The sequence below is a fragment of the Hippocampus bargibanti genome, linkage group LG09 (assembly GCF_051943395.1).
Source record: "Hippocampus bargibanti isolate YZ-2025 linkage group LG09, ASM5194339v1, whole genome shotgun sequence".
Classification (NCBI taxonomy): Eukaryota; Metazoa; Chordata; class Actinopteri; order Syngnathiformes; family Syngnathidae; genus Hippocampus; species Hippocampus bargibanti.
The window spans coordinates 2334683-2351549 of NC_142742.1; the positions used below are offsets into that span (position 1 = coordinate 2334683).

The following is a 16867-nucleotide window of genomic DNA, read 5'->3' on the forward strand; positions in this document are numbered from 1 at the left end:
AGGTGTCGGTTGTCCTTTAAATAGTACGACAAAGTCACAATATCATGTTTTTTTATTTTATTATATTTGATTTTGTTTTATTGTATTGTATTTCTCATAAGACTTCCGGGTAGAGTGAACGCTGGCGCGAATGGCTGCCACTGCTCACCCGCACAAAAAAATCCTGTGACTGCAAAGTGTCCTTGAAAGATTTGAAAGGCGGTTGGAAATTAAATGTATTATTATTAATAGAGCAGTGTTAGCTAACGTTAGCTATGCGGCAGGCTAAATTGTGGCCGCTAATCCCGGCAAATTAGCTTGTGAAACATGATCTTTTGGGTTCGCGGTTGTGACGTCATGGTGAAAAGGTCCATTCGTGACCCCCCGCCCCCCCCACCCGCTAGATACTATTATGTTACAAGTGCAGTCAGTCTATCTATAGCAAAGCATTACTTTTCATGCCTTCAACGGAGATAAATTACATTTCCAAAGAATACCTGTGTTATTATAATACTGTGTTGCCTGAAATACACGCGCGTGTGAGTACGTCAAATTCCCAAAAGGCGTGCGACGCGCGCAGGATTGCCCCATCGCCCCTCTTCAAATTCATTTTGTCCTATAAGCAAGTGGTGTTCAGATCATATTGGGCGCCACGCTATAGAGCGCCACGTCGCCCGTCACCCTCAGCAAGGTGACGTCCTCCAGACCGCCCACGCGGTGCTCGAATTCCAGCAAGTGGTTTCCGTCCACGGCCACTTTGAAAACATCCTCCTCCACCAGGATCTTCAGCTGTGACAAGGAACGCGCATGGAAAATGTATTCATCATTTGGTCTTTTCAATTCCCGTTTCCCGAGTTTACCTCAAAGCGTTGGCCTTGTACAAAAGGGAAAACGCCGCCGTCCCTTTCCTCGGGCCCCCAACGGCCTCCCAGGCTGGAATTTCTGACGATGGTCTGCTCGTGGAAGCGAGGGTTGAAGTGGAAGACCACGTCTGAGCCTTTCATGAAGTCCACGTGGAACCTGGATGGTTTCAAAGTTACCGCAAATTTTTGGCCTCCCTCCCCCATCTCCAAAACAACTTTTCTCATCTAAATGTCTGTGTAAGCTCTCAGTCGTACAGCAGTGGTCAATCGATGAGAAGGTTTCTTCAGCCGTCATCTGTACTTCTTTGAAGGTGGCGGACGTTTCGCTTCTTATCCAAGAGGCTTCGTCAGCTAGCTAAAATCTTTTGCCAGACTCTGCTGATTGGTCCCTGCAGGTTAGGGGGAGCAGAGGACTACTCCCTGCGGCGACACTGATGACTTCTATTGTCCTGTTCTGATTGCTTCTATTGTCCTTCCTGAGTATGGGGTCTATGACTGGCCTGATTGCCCCATTTGCTCTGGTATCAGCTCCTCAGCATAACTAAGCCTATGTTGCCTAAGAAGTCGGTTGTAGGAACGATCCTAATTGAACCTCACCCTACCATGGAGATTTTAGTGAAAGGTTTTGCTGTTTTATGAAAATAGCTTCTTTTACTCCCCTTTCAAACCATCTATTTTCTTTCACGAAGATGTTAACGTCATTGTCGTCAAATGAGTGGTTGCTAGCTTTTAGGTGCATATGGACTGCAGGTTGAGGCCCACTAGTATTATCCCTGCGATGTTGATAACGTCTTCTGTTTTGAGCATTTGTTTGTCATCTAAACAACACCACCAAAGGCAAACCTCATATGTAAATATGAAGAAGGATGAGCTTCAAACCTGCTGGCTCCAGGAACTGGCTCGCCAACGATGGTGATGACGAGACGCGGCATTAATCCGGCGTGGAGCGGGTGATCATATGGTACCGGCTGCAAGGAAAACAAAACAAAAAAACAAAATATGGCAAGATGTCCTCTTGGAGCGAAACGTGGTTCAAGACATTTGATCTCAAACTGGCAAATAAAATGCATAGACTCTTCAAAACGGGTAACGGGTGAAAGCAACTCTCTGATAGGACGACGCTCAGCCATCCCATTCAACTTATTGTGGACTTAATTGACGTTGCGCCTCTAAAATGGATTCTTACGCGTATGTGGAGCTGCCGCGGCTTGGAATTGAAGCGGATTTACGGTGTGGGGACTGATGTGAGACAATCTCTTTTCGTCAATGCTCCGACTTCCTTTTTGCTTTCAACATTTAGCTTGTAGCAGACGTGCACATTTCACCACGACATTGCTGATCCACTGGTGAAAAGGACGCTTTTATCCTCTTCTCTTTCATCTAGAACTGCTTCATGCAACAACGAGGGTGCAGAAAGTACTTAATAATTATAATAATAATAATTAATTTCATTTCTAAGCGCCTTTCAAAACTCTCAAGGTCACTTTACAGTCACAGGATCAGTTTTTCTGCGGGTGAGCAGCGGCAGCCACACGCGCCAGCGTTCACTCGACCCGGAATCACTCAAATAGATAGAAAGTTAGCTAGCTAGCTAATAGATAGCTAGTTAGATAGCGAATAGATTGGAAAATAGACAGCAAATAGCTAGCCAGGTAGCCAGCTAGGTCAATTAGATAGCAAGCTAGCGAATAGATAGCTAATACCTAGTGAATATATATGTTTGTACTTTTTTACTTTGTTACATCCGGATTGAGTGAACGGTGGCACGTGGCTGCCGCTGCTCACCCGCAGAAAAAATATCCTGTGACTGTAAAGTGACCTTGAGAGTTTTGAAAGGCGCTTATAAATGAAATGTATTATTATTATTAGGTATCTAATACCTAGCGAATAGATAGCTAATACCTAGCGTCCAATTCAATCGCCTTTGGATACTACAAGAGGGCGCCAAAGCATTAAATGTCTAAATGAAACTCCTCAACTCACTTCTACGGCACAAAAGATGGCGCTGTGGCAATATTGTAACATTTTTTGTGGTGCTTAGTATGTAATAATATATTCTTCATCCTCTTTCCCCCAAAAAGACACATTTATGAATATCCCTTTAAAGACTACAAAGTCACCGACCGTGTGTTTTCCTAAACAGAAACGACACGTCAAAAACGAGCAAAAACAGACATTTTCTGTTGTAGTGACTTTAAAAAAAATTAATTGCGGCCAGTGATACAAATAATGATTTTTGTGCATGCACCAAAGCAGGAATATTGAAGTACTCAAAGTGTCCATGATAGTATAGAATTCATAGAAGACTGGTGCTCAGTCTTAATGTCATCAAACCGCATGTCGATTCCGTAGATGACGTCTTCTGTCTCTTTCATTTATTTGGCGGATAAAATCTGGGCTGAAAGACAAGAAGATATTTTCAAAAAAAGAAATTAAAAAAAATACTACAGTGATACCTACCTCGGCTTACGAACTTAATTGGTTCCCAGTGCGTAAGGCGAAAAGTGTATCTCGCCAAAAAATAATTTCCCATAGAGAACCATTAAAATGAGAATAATCTGTTCTCAGGTCCCCATAAAACATAATTTTCAACTAAATAAGCCTTAAAACGACACAAAATATACCTTATTTTATGTATAATAAATGTGCTATCGTATTGTAATGAAAGAAATACACTGTACTTTATAATAAAGTCGTTTTATTTACCTTTGTGATGGTCGTTGATGGCTTGATGGAATGGATATCTTTTTACATAAAGTGTCTCAAGGAGCTCTGGGTTGTACATCTTGGAAGTTGTGATATTGCAACAGCAAACGATGCAGGCAGACACACTAGAAAGTTCATTAATAGCTGATTCCCTTGCTTGTATGCTCTCTTCAAATTGTACAGATGGCTTGTTGTTACCATCACGATGGTAAATAAATATGACTTTTTTATACAGTAGTTTATTTCTTTAATTATAATACCATGTCACATTTATTATATATAAAATAAGGTTTATTTTGTGTAGTTTTAAGGCTTAGAAAGAAGAAAAGTATGTTTTACGGGGAGCTGGGAACGGATTATTCTCATTTTAATGGTTTCCTATGGGAAATTAATTTTTGGGATACACACTTTTTGCCTTACACACTCTGTCTGGGAACCAATTAAGTTCATAAGCCAAGGTATCACTGTATTTGAACGTTTTTTTTTTAATGATGCTTCTCGCCCCCCCCAGCAGACTGCATCCCAGTGCGTCCAGAAACCGAGTAGGAAAAGTGGCCGCCATTTCCACCAGACGGTACCGTGCAAGGATGAGGATTTTTGTTGTAAACCAGACCACAAACCCATCTGGCCAAAAGTGAAAGTTTGTCACCACCGCAAGCTAGCAAGCAAACGGACCGGACGCCGTTTTATTGTACTCACCAGAGTGCCTCCTGGAGCCGCAGGGTTGTCGTAAGGACCCATTGGACCTGGACCGAAGGGACCGGGTGCTGGTGGGAAACCTCCACCGCCAGGTCCCCAGGAGCCGGCGGGCATCGGGGGAAAGCCTCCACCGGGGGGGAATGCCGGAAAAGCACCCGGGCCAGCAGGAGGTGGGAAACCGCCCGGAGCTCCCGGGCCGTACATGCCGTTACCCCCCGGCGGGTAGAGAGGCATGTTGGGATAAGCCCCAGGAGGAGCGCCGGGACCGGAGGGGAAAGGTCCAGCTGGGTATGGAACGGGCCCGCCGGGTAATTGACCGGGTGCTCCTTCAGGCGGGTAGTGCCCTGGGAATTGGCCAGGTGCCCCGGGGCTGGCGGGGTACTGCCCCGGAGCCCCCGGCGCCGGAGGATATTGTCCAGGCATCCCGGGATTAGAAGGGAATCCACCCGGCGCCGACGGAGGCCCCGGGTAGTGACCCGGCGCTCCGGGGCCAGAGGGGAAGGGAAACTGGCCCGGTGCCCCCGGGCCGGTGCCAGCGGGGAAACCGGAGGGGGCTGAAGGCTGAGTTGGAGCTCCGGGGGCTGACGAGGGCCATCCGGGGTTGGAAGGAGGCGGCGGGTTGTTTGCTCCTCCGGTCGGGTTGGTGTTGCCTTGTCGTTTGGCCTGGCTTGGGGTACTGTCTCCCAAAGCGTCTGTTAGCTACAATGTCAGTGGGGGAGTTTGGGTCATCAAGTATCATTATACAAATTAAAGGACAACCGACGTCACTTTTTTTGTTTCTTAACTGATATCAGAAAAACGTTTTATAGCATCTAAAACACGCAGTATGATATTTTTATTCAAATGCAAAACACCAATAAAAATGACTTCAAGTGTCCAAAATCTGCAAAAAAATTGAGCTGCGATTTGGGCATTTTCAGAAAGTCCCGCCCCCAGTTCGTGACGTCACGCCAAGACGTCTTGCATTGCTGCAGAATCAAAACAATGGCTTCAGATTCGGAGAATATGCTTTCTTCTTACACATCCAGTTATGAATATGATTCAAATAGTTCTGAAGAGGAAAGCATACGTGTTTGCAATCGATTAAAGAATTTATTCCATGCCATTTTGAGGCAACATTGTCTCACCCAAAAAGAGGCACAAAATGGCGACCTCCTGTGGCCACCTCCATTTCCACAGGCTGATAAATTCCTTATATGGAGCTTGGACGCCCTCTTCTGGCGGCTTTTGTGTGCAACATGAGGTTTTCAGACCAAACAAGTACAGCAAAATACATTGACGTGATGGAAGGACTCTTACAATGTGTCTCTTTTTGGGTCAGCGGCGTTCCTTTAGTGACGTCAGGTACGAACTCGTCACCAACTCAAAAACAAGACTTCCTGAATATTCAGCGTGAGTCTTAAAACATAAAATATAGCTATATGCGGTGGAATCTTATTAAAATACGTTCAGTAGAAGTCATTTGAAGCCATTTTACAAATTATGGACACAACTTGTTCGGAGACGTCGGTTGTCCTTGAAATAAATATCAAAACCATGCAAACGCGGAAAACTCACCGAGAAATCCGACATGACCTAAAAACATAGACAAGAGCGAATGTGAGTATTTTTTTGGGGAGCACGTAACAAGCTGTCAAGTAAGAGGGAGTGTCTCACAAACACACACAGGCACATCTGAGTAATGGCACACTAAACATTTCCATTCTTCACAAATGAGTAACAAAGTCCATGAAGGTGGACGCCTCCAATGGAACGAACCGACTCGAAGCTCGGCAAATCGAACGCTGTCACCGCGTACGTCCTCAAGGCTATTTACTTATATGGCCAAAACGAGCTAAGTTGCTACATTAGTGTTGACAGGGTGACTGAGCTAGCTGTGTCTGTGAAACTGTTAGCGATCGAATGCTAACTCCTTTAATCGTTAACTCCGCTGGCAGTAGATGTAAACAACAGGAACAAAAAAAAGATTATTTTCGATTAAAAACCTTGCCGGGTGGTGCAGTCTTCAGATGTGAAAGTGGGTCGCTTGTTTGTCCAAGATCGAAGGCCAGTTAGCCAGTCAATTTAGCCTCCTTTAGCTAACTTAGCTAACTACAAGCTGCCGCAGCTGCCTGCCTGCCACAACTCTTAAAAGAGGAAGTGAGGGCGCGCCCATCGGTTGACGTCACGATATTGACATTTTATGAAACGCTTCATTTTTATTAAATAATATTTAGAATTAAAAAAAATCTATAGAACATAAAAATACAGATACCGAAATGTGTAATGTCGTTTTATATTTTGTCAGAGGAATTACATATTTACATCGACAAAGTGTGTGACACCGTGTAGCTTTGATTGATATGTACACGTCGACTCTCAAATTTGTCGAGAGCGTGACAAAAATATGTATATGTCAAACATATTTTAATATTTCACTTGTTAGTTGTTTGTTTGTACCCTGTTAATTTGTATATATCTTTACTGAAATCCTTCTTTGTTAATGTTTCATCTTTGTGTGTGATGGTGTCATTGAACTGGAGTATCTGTTTTTGTTTGTTTGTTTGTTACGGCCATCAATTACGTTGAATTTAAATCATAACTATTGTGTGCGAACCTTGAAAATATTATGATGAATTTCTCCATTCGCGGTTCTTATTTTTATTAGAAGATTTCCAAGCATAATTATTCGATCGAATTGCTCTTTTTATTGTTCATAATTTCTAATTAAAAATTATCATTTAATTTGTTTTAAGACAGCGGTTGGGCGAGGATGGATGAAGTTAAGGAGGATCTCTTGTTCCGGATTGGCCAAATCCGTCGCAAGCTGTGAAGTTAAAAAAAAAAACATTGAATGAGACTCTTCATTGCGAGCTGAAGCCTTCCGTGTCTTCGAGCTTCGAACTCCGGAAACAATGGTGAGTGTTTCGTTAATGTCGGGGGGAGAGTTGACATCACGTTCGCTTGTACGTTTTCGTCTAATGTTGTTGATGAACGTAAAATTTTGGAGGTACGTTTGCAGGAGGAAAAGCAATAACGTTGGCTTGCTAGCCTTAGCTTGGTAGCCTTAGCATGAGTTTCACCCTCTCGTGTCAAGTATAACGTGAATCATCAACTAGTTTCCGCTTGTAGGCGTCAAAATAAAAGCATACATTAACTGGCCAATGTCGATTTTCTTTTTGTGGTGCTAACATCGCCTCGTTTGTGCTCTGACGTTCCTTCACAAAGTCGTGATTCGATCAAATTGCTTCTCTTTAACAGAACATTTGAAACGTAAAATTCGAAAGTCATATCTCATCTCCCTTATTGAATGTTTTTTCGCATATTTTGTGTTCTCCATTATGGGGGAAATAAAGGTTTTCTTATCGTATCGATAGTAGTGTAGTTGTATATTTTCAGGAATATACCAGGAATAGCCTAATTTCACAAATCAGCATTTTGTACACTCACTATGCACTGTGATGCCGTTAGTTTTTTTTTTTTTTTTTTTTTTAATGTCAAACAATTGAGGCAGTTGTTTCTCTTATTCTGAACGCGGATGTAGCTCGTTTCTGGTGTATTTGGGTAAACCTGCCACTGCGTATGAACTGCAAATAATGTTTCAAAACGCGCCCGGGCTCCACAAGATGTTCGTCCACCAGTTTGACTCCTCCTTTTCATGTTTTTTTTCATCCTTGGCGTCGGCGTGTCTCCACAACGAAAGGGAGTTAACCGTCAAGACATGTCAAAATACCCTACGAGCACTCTACCCGGTTAGAAATAAAATACCAAAGCAGAAAGTAGCACTGGTGTCACAGATGTCATCCGTGGTTCCTCATTCTTTGTCTTCTTATCTACGTTCATTTCCTATTGTGTCACTTGCGCTTAAAGACTGCCAAATCTCAGAAGATCTCCTTTAAGCTCAGAGAAATCCCGCCTCCCTTTCGAGCCATCTGTTGAGGACGGTGTCATGTTAAAAAAAAAACAATGAAGACTTTGAAAGAGCTCATATCTGTATACTGCGGAGTTATGTAATGCAATGAGGTGGTGACTCAGAAATGCAAAGCATTCAAAGCTTGTTGAAAGACCAGGGTATTAATATATATGTATATTTTGATATTTTAGCTGCATATCAGATCGAGACGCCTTCAGCCAGTAGTGCCGTGCACCCGCCTGGATAAATATCTTAACAGCTTAAAAGCAATGAAACTATGTGCCTGGTAGATGACCTAAAAAAAGCTTCCTTTAAGACCCCGTGAAATGAATTCAGTGATTACATTATGTTTGATGATAATCCTTATGCAAGACATTAACATATTTCGATGTGTGTTTTTTTTTATTATATCAATTAAAAAAATAGACAAAACTATAGTAACTTTTGGAAATAGAATGTGTCATAAAAGGTACATGTTGCGAAAAAAAAAAACGCAAACGTACAAGCCCAACCGTTTTTACGTTGTTTTGCAAAAGACAAAATAAGACTGTAGGAAAATGTCATGGAGGCAGTTGGGTAAATATTTTATTGAAGGGACATTTTAATAATAATAATAATAATAATAATACATTTTATTTCAAGCACCTTTCAAAACTCTCAAGGACACTTTACAGTCACAGACAAGCATAGATACAATAATAAATAAAATACAATTCTAAATATAATAATAATAACATACAATTATAAATAGAAACGAGAGAGAGCTACACAGCAAGTTACTGATGATTCATTTTATTTAGTTGTCCTTTATTTTAATGATATTTAATTTATTTAAATGTTATTTTATTTTGTTGTACTTTAATTTAATTTAATTCGGTTGTATTTTAATTTGTTTAATTGTATTTTATTTTTATTTTAAATTTGTATTTTTATTTGTATTTTAATTTTTATTTTTATTGTCTTTTACTTTTTATTGTCTTTTAATTTTTTTTATTTACTTTATTTATTTATTTATTTTATTTTTAATTTTATTTTTTTCTATTTTATTTTTTGTAATTTTTATTTTTATTTTTATATTTATTTATGTATTTATTTTATTTTTTTCTATTTATTTCTTTTTAAATTTTATTTTTATTTATGCATTTATTTTTAGAGCGAGTCCCTGACCGTGTGCGATGTGGATGATGATCTGGTCCAGAAGCTGAAGAAATTTCGTCTCCGCAAGGAAACCAACAACGCGGCCATCGTCAGTAAGTATCGGTTGACGATTTACCTTCCTTTCAAATTTTAACTCGACGTTTCCCCTCAAGATTCAACACACGTGGACTTTTCACGAAATCAGCCAAAATCCTTGACAGTTTCGCAGAATTGGGTCACTCACAGCCTTTAAGCCGTAAGCCAGCGCTTGTGTAGGCGGGGGCTCTTATTTACATAGCGCACCCGCTGGGAAGATTGGTCGCCGCTTCCCGCCGGGTTTTCCGAAATGAAGGAGGATGCTTTAAATCTGGAATCTGATTTGGTTTATGTGAATTTGGATTTTGGTGTATACCTATTCTAAATTTGTAAGGTCTCACCAAAATGGTTATTTTTATGCTCACTTTCAATCATTTCATATCAGAAATTGCTTTTTAATGGTGTATCAATTCCCATTTTTCGGGAAAAGGAGCATGCCGGCTCACCACAAAATAGCATTCAGCTTAAAACAAATAAATCTGTGACTGCTGTCCTCCATATTCTTTGCCAGACGATGTGCAAAAATGTGTCCACTCCAGTGCCAGGGTTTTTGTCATTTTCACTCGAATTGGAGGAGCCACACAATATTGAGTTATAGGACTACATAAACATTCAATTCAGCGTAAGAAACCTTAGACTCTCTTCTTTTATTAAAAAAAAAGGTGCTTCCACAAAATGGCCGAATTGCAGAAAAAGCCGTCGGAAAGACCCAAAAACAAAACAAAATGGCTTCCCAAAGTCCTAAAAAAGGGACTTAAAGTGAACTTTAACTATCATTACTTTAGCTATAATTAGCTATCTATTATCTATAATTAGCTCTTCTTTTATTAAAAAAAAACTCAGAGCTTGGGAAAAAAAGGTGCTTCCACAAAATGGCCGAATTGCAGAAAAAGCCGTCGGAAAGACCCAAAAACAAGACAAAATGGCTTCCCAAAGTCCTAAAAAAAGGACTTAAAGTGAACTTTAACTATAATTACTTTAGCTATAATTAGCTATCTATTATCTATAATTAGCTCTTCTTTTATTAAAAAAAAACTCAGAGCTTGGGAAAAAAAGGTGCTTCCACAAAATGGCCGAATTGCAGAAAAAGCCGTCGGAAAGACCCAAAAAACAAGACAAAATGGCTTCCCAAAGTCCGAAAAAAAGGACTTAAAGTGAACTTACTTTAAAAAGTTTTGAGACATTTGACACAAATTCCCTAAAAAAGTGCTGGAAAAAATGGCATCACCAATAAAGACCTTCAAATCGTCCCCCCAAAAAAATGCTAAATGCCTTCAAAAAGTCCTGAATGAGGAGGAATTACAATGTGACAACTTTAACTCATTCACTGCCAGACGATGTGCAAAAATGTGTCCACTCCAATGCCAGGGTTTTTGTCATCGTCACTCGAATTGCAGGACCCACAGAATATTGAGTTTTAAGACTACATTAACATTTAATTCAGCGAACAAAACTTTGGATTTTTTTCTGTAATCAGGAAAAAAGTCTTAATTCCTAAATTATATGAATCAGGAGTTATCTGAGCTTGAAATGGGGGCTGCTGTACAAAATACAATACAAATTGATTTATATCGCGTTTTAACAACAGCTGAAGTTAGAACAAAGCGCTAACATAAACAATAGGCAAATGCTGCTCCCTTGTGGAAAAGAAAAAAAAAATCATTACCAGAGGCCACGGCCAGCGCTTTATCGCCACCCAAGCACGAAAAAAAATAAAACCCAAACAAATTCGGGAATGGCGCTCTACGTCATATTTTCAATTCCCGAATAAATTTGGGAATGGCAGTGAATGAGTTAAGTACAATTTTAATGCGTCAACGATGCCAATTGTTCTTATATTTCCTTTATTTCCCCCCCAGTGAAAATCGATAAAGACAAGCAGCTGGTGATCTTGGATGAAGAATATGAAGTACGTATAATTTTTCACGAGTTCACTTTGAAATATTTAGTCTGTGTAAGCTCTCAGTCGTACAGGAGTGATCCATCGATGAGAAGGTTTCTTCAACCGTGATTCTCCTACACTGTCCTAATACACTGCTTACTTCTATTGCCCTGACTGAGTATGGAGTCTACAACTGGCCTGATTGCCCCATTTGATCTGGTATCACCTCATCAGCATAACTAAGCCTATGTTGCCTAAGAAGTCGGTTGTAAGAACGATCCAAATTGTACCTCACCCCACCATGGCGATTTAGTGAAGGGTTTTGCTGTTTTATGAAAATGGCTTCTTTTACTCCCCTTTCAAACCATCTTTTTTCTTTTGCTAAGATTTTAACCTTATTGTCGCTTGCCGCTTTGTTTTTCTCAGGACATTTCTCCCGACGACCTGAAAGATGAACTTCCGGAGAGGCAGCCCCGATTTGTGGTGTACAGTTACAAATACCAACACGATGACGGCCGCGTGTCTTATCCCCTTTGCTTCATCTTCGTTAGCCCCGTGGGTACGTACGCAAACTGCCTGACGCTTGAAAATCGCCGATGTCCGCGCTCACTTGAATTTTACATGCATGTGTTTATTTAACTATTATTATAAAACAAAAACGATCGTTTTTTTTACTATTACTAATTTTTTACTGTTTTTTTTTTTACACTATGAAAATTCTTATTTTCAATGTATTTTCTTCATTACGACTATTTAGTTGTTTTTTTTTGTTTTGTTTTTTTTTTACTTTATGTTACTTCCAGCTTGAGTGAACGCTGGCGCGTGTGGCTGCCGCTGCTCACCCACAGAAAAAAAAATATCCTGTGACTGTAACGTGTCCTTATGTTTTGAAAGGCACTTATACATGAAATGCATTATTTACTTATTTATTTACATATATACTTATTTACTGATTTAGTGATTTACTTATTTACTGATTTGCTTATTTACTTCATTTTATTTTTAGGTTGCAAACCTGAGCAGCAGATGATGTACGCAGGCAGTAAAACCAAGCTGGTGCATACTGCGCAACTGACTAAGGTTTGTGAAAGTTGTTACAAGTCATGGCCGAATACCCATAAACGGATATCTTAGCCGAGCAAAGCTCGTTTTTTTTTTTTTTTTTTTTGTTTTTTTTGGGGAGGGGGGCATCACATATTACTCAAGTATGTCGATACCGGCCACCGACAATTGAGGCCAAAACAATAAATAAATCTGACATTGAGTAAATGTGTGCAGTTAGCATTATACTGTGGCATTTAACTCATTCACTGCCAGACAATGTGCAAAAAAAATGTGTCCATTCCAGTGCCAGGGTTTTTGTCATTTTCACTCAAATTCCAGGACCCACAGAATATTGAGTTTTAGGACTATGTAATGGAGCATAAGAAACCATAGATTTTCTTCTTTCATCAAAAAACAGAGTTAATTACTCAGTTATACGGGTCTGGGGTTATCTGAGCTTGAAATGAGGGCGGCTGTACGAAACACAATGCATACCTATTGGTTGATATAGTGCTTTAACAACAAAACGCTAAAGCTGTAACAAAGCAGTGACCTTGAGAGTTTTGAACGGTGCGTATAAATGAAATGTATTTTTAATTTTAATTTTAATTTTAATTTTAATTTTAATTTTAATTTTAATTTTAATTTTAATTTTAATTTTAATTTGTAATTTGTAATTTGTAATTTGTAATTTTTAATTTTTAATTTTAATTTGTAATTTTTAATTTTAATGTTTATTTTAATTGTTTTTAATTTGATTTTATTTTTTATTTTTTATTTTTATGTTTATGTTTATTTTATTTTTTTATTTATTTATGTATTTTTTATTTTTGTTATTTTTTATTAATTTTTTCATGATTTTATTTTTGTATTTTGTATTTTTTATGTTTTATTAATTTTTTTTATTATTTTTTTATTATTATTACAGTGCTCACGTGGGCAAAAAAATGCTGCCCCCTCATGGAATGGAAAAAAACATATCCAGAGGGCTGACCAGCACTTTATCTCTCCCCCGCAAGAAAAACGAAACCCAAACAAAATTTGGGAATAGAGCTCCATGTCATGCTTTTGAATTCCCAAATAATTTTGGGAATGGCGATAAATTTGGGAACGGCAGCGAATGAATTAACACACGCCTTCCGTGCCTCCTCCTGGCCACCGGGGGGCAGCATAACACCGACACGCACAATTTCATCACTTTACGACTCTGTAAACTGCGGGAATGTTTTCCTCTTGACTACTTGTATTTCCGCACTCTTGATAAATCCGCCGCTTAAATTGTTTAATTTCATTAGCCCGTCAATGGCTGTTTCCATTGTGTGCTAGCATCAACCCAGTTAGCTTTGAAAAACATGATCACCATTTGCTAATTTGGGTTCATACATTTCAAACCCCGAATTTCAAATCTCCCTCCGCCCCCGCAGGTGTTTGAGATCCGCAACACGGAGGACCTGACGGAGGAATGGCTTCGGGAGAAACTTCGCTTCTTCCGTTAAGGAACCTCGCAAAGGTGTTACACTTACACTGTTGTCTTTCCGTACTTCCACCTGATTCGAATAGTCTTTACTACTTCCTGTTTTGTTCTATAAGCTTCTCGCCAGTTGAAATGTTTGCAACGGTTGAAACTCGGGCGCTAACCGCTAGCTCTCATCGCTACTTCCCCCATTTGTCATCTTTTTGTGTCCGTATGAAATAGGGACCAAATTCATCCATGCGTTCCAAGTGTGTGTGTTTGTTTTTTTTTTTAGCTTTTTCACACGTTCCAAAAGTGTTAGTTTCATGTGAAATTCAGCTTTTATGGGGAAGATTTATCCTTTCCACAATGAGTAAGTGTCACTTCTCCACCGTAGCATTAAAGGACAACCGACACCATTTTTTTTTGTTTCCTAACTGACAGCAGAAAAACGTTTTATAGCATCTAAAATAGCCAAAACACACAGGATGATATTTTTTTTTTTGTCAAATGCGTTGTGAAGGAGTATCCTGCTGTGACGTCACGAACAAGGGGGCGGGACTTTCTGAATCTGCCCAGTTTCCGAGCTCATTTTGTGGCAGTTTTAGGACACTTTTTATTGGTGTTTTGCATTTGACTAAAAATATCAACCTGCGTGTTTTGGGTATTTTAGATGCTATAAAACGTTTTTCTGACGTCAGTTAGGAAACAAAAAAATGGCGTCGTTGTCCTTTAATTAGCTCCTTGGTGGTGATTATTATTGAGCCACACACAAAATATGAAAAAAAAAAAAAATCATCACGGTGAAATTCTTTTTAAAAACAATTATTATTGTTTTATTTTTATTTTTTTTATTTTGTGTGCGCAAAGCATTTGTCGCATTTATTATTTAGTTCAGCGCCTTGGGAGACAATCAACATGGCCGACAAGTCATTGCTTATCCACAGTCAGGGGTTTCACAAAATCAAATTGATCATCTTATCTCATTTCAAATACATTCCAAACTGGACAATTTCGACGTGCTTTGTGCGGAGTCTTAAAATCTGCATTTTTCCTTACTAATTATTTTTTTGTTTTTTAAACTAACATTTGTTTGCTAGCCATCCTGATGAATGTCGCGCGTCTGTGAGAAAATGCTACATGTACATTTGAAAGACACCAAGCTGGAATGTTTCATTAAAAAAAAAGGAACAAACAACATTTTCATGGCATAGTGAGGTTCTCTCTGAATGTTCTAAACTCCTTTCTCACGTTCTATTGGGTGAATTTCGCTTCACTTTGCTAAATTAATGTCATTTTGGGGTTAGGAGGTTAATTCGATCCGATTTTTTTTTTTTTGGGGGTGGTTGGAGGTTAAGGAATGTGCCAGTGACTTGAAATGGTGTGCCTTTTTTTTTAAGTCCATCTATTTGTGATTGTCTTTTGTCGTCTTTCAATTTCAAAATCAGCCTGTGGAAACGGGCTGATTAATTCCTTACACGGAGCTTTGTCGCCCTCTTCTGCCTCTTTTTGGTGCAACACAAAATTTTCAGACCAAACAAGTAAAGCAAAATGCATCGACGTGATGGAAGGACTTCTACAATGTGTCCTTTTTTCGGTCAGGGGTGTTCCTTCAGTGACGTAGGGTGAGGACTCGTCACCAAATCAAAAACAAGACTTCCGGAATATTCAGCGTGAGTCTTAAAACGTAAAATATAGCTATATGCGGTGGAATCTTTGTAAAATATGCTTAGTAGAAGTCATTTGAAGCCATTTTACAAATTATGGACACAACTTGTCCGGAGATGTCGGTTGTCCTTTAAACCAGCATTGACTGAAAAAAAAAAATGTCACCAAGAGAAAATAAGTAATCGACAAGCACTTACTGTTAAAAATGCTGATTTTCGTTAATATAACAAACGGAAGCGGCACTCTGGGGGTTGAAACAAAATTGTAAAAGCAAAAAATAAAAATACTTTTTATATTATCTCATGGAGGTGTGCCATTAGTGCATCTGTGTATGTGGTGCATGCAGCGAACATTGTCTTTCTCAGTCATTTTTACATGGTAAAAAAAAAAAATCAATCTGCTTCCATTATTAGAAGACCAAACGCAAGCCTTGGATTAATAAATACAGTTTTGATGGGGAAGATTTAAAAAAAATGTGATTTGAACTCATTGTTTTAATGAAATTATGATTAATCACTGCAATTTGGGCATCATTGGAATACTATCAAGCTAGCTATCTATTAGCTATATAGCTAGCTATTGGCTAAATAGCTATCTAGCTCATTCGTAACAGACAATAAGGAGACAGAATTAACTTAACGCAACTAGCTATCTATTAGCCAGCTAGCTTTCTATCTATTTGAGTTACTTCCGGGTTGAGTGAACGCTGGCGCGTGTGGCTGCCACTGCTCAACCACAGAAAAACTTAACCTGTGACTGTAAATTGACCTTGAGAGTTTTAAAAGGCGCTTATAAATGAAATTATTATTATTATTATTATTATTATTACTGTAATGTTTAAATCTATGACTCAAAAGTCTGGCACAGGTTTTGAACTGATTTGATTTAATGATTAATATTATTTTTTACCTGATCAATTTGCTACAATCTATTTGATGTGTTTACTTACAGTCTTTTTATACAAAAACAAAGCATTTGGGCGCTAAGGTGATGACATTTATTGCTTCCCTCCCTTTTATGATCATGAATATGTCGTGCTATAGTCATCAATCTGTCCTGCTGTTTTTATTTTGCTTTTCTTTGGAAATGAAAGAATGAAAAATATGCCGTTTATCACATAGTGAAACTTGTGATACAGTACTGTATTTGTATTTTCCATACTGCATTATAAAAATGTATCTGTAGTCTCAAAATAAAAGCATTGATACTGTTCATATATTTTTCCCATGAGTCAATTCTATACTGAATGTTGTGTATATATATATATATATATATATATATATATATATATATATATATATATATATATATATATATATATATATATATATATATATATATAGCAGCGGCAGCCACATGCGCCAGTGTTCACTCAACCGGGAAGTAACTCAAATAGGTAGCAAGCTAATAGCTAGCGAATAGATAGCTAATAGCTAGCGAATAGATAA

General features: G+C 38.8%; 2 protein-coding genes and 1 long non-coding RNA gene across 4 annotated transcripts in view; 2 read left to right on the forward strand and 1 right to left on the reverse strand.

Moving 5' to 3' along the window:
- Positions 1–16867, forward strand: part of LOC148893266 (uncharacterized) — a 115356-nt gene that overhangs the window by 841 nt on the left and 97648 nt on the right. The window lies entirely within an intron of this gene.
- Positions 48–6370, reverse strand: lgals3a (lectin, galactoside binding soluble 3a). Its single transcript, XM_089004346.1, has 6 exons — positions 6233–6370; positions 5805–5822; positions 4248–4946; positions 1722–1810; positions 840–999; positions 48–768 (listed from the first exon to the last, which is right to left on the reverse strand). The coding sequence occupies exons 2-6, from the start codon at positions 5817–5819 to the stop codon at positions 613–615; spliced, it is 1119 nt and encodes a 372-aa protein (XP_088860472.1). The 5' UTR covers positions 5820–5822; positions 6233–6370; the 3' UTR covers positions 48–612.
- gmfb (glia maturation factor, beta) lies at positions 6987–16633 on the forward strand. Of its 2 annotated transcripts, XM_089004350.1 has the most exons (7): positions 6987–7144; positions 9293–9389; positions 11232–11281; positions 11681–11813; positions 12261–12334; positions 13723–13808; positions 15354–16633. In XM_089004350.1, exons 1-6 carry the CDS (start codon positions 7142–7144, stop codon positions 13792–13794), a joined length of 429 nt encoding a protein of 142 aa, XP_088860476.1. In that variant the 5' UTR covers positions 6987–7141; the 3' UTR covers positions 13795–13808; positions 15354–16633. The 2 variants fall into 2 exon arrangements, with proteins under 2 accessions (XP_088860476.1, XP_088860475.1); XM_089004349.1 differs by having other exon boundaries at positions 13723–16633.

Bases quoted from the DNA above. Each gene is read 5' to 3' on its own strand.
- gmfb (XM_089004349.1), top strand. The intron at 11,814-12,260 runs GTACGTACGCAA...TTTTATTTTTAG, and splicing joins CATCTTCGTTAGCCCCGTGG to GTTGCAAACCTGAGCAGCAG. The intron at 12,335-13,722 runs GTTTGTGAAAGT...CCGCCCCCGCAG, and splicing joins ATACTGCGCAACTGACTAAG to GTGTTTGAGATCCGCAACAC.
- lgals3a (XM_089004346.1), bottom strand. The intron at 1,000-1,721 runs GTTTGAAGCTCA...GAAACCATCCAG, and splicing joins CCAGTTCCTGGAGCCAGCAG to GTTCCACGTGGACTTCATGA. The intron at 769-839 runs GTAAACTCGGGA...TCCTTGTCACAG, and splicing joins TACAAGGCCAACGCTTTGAG to CTGAAGATCCTGGTGGAGGA.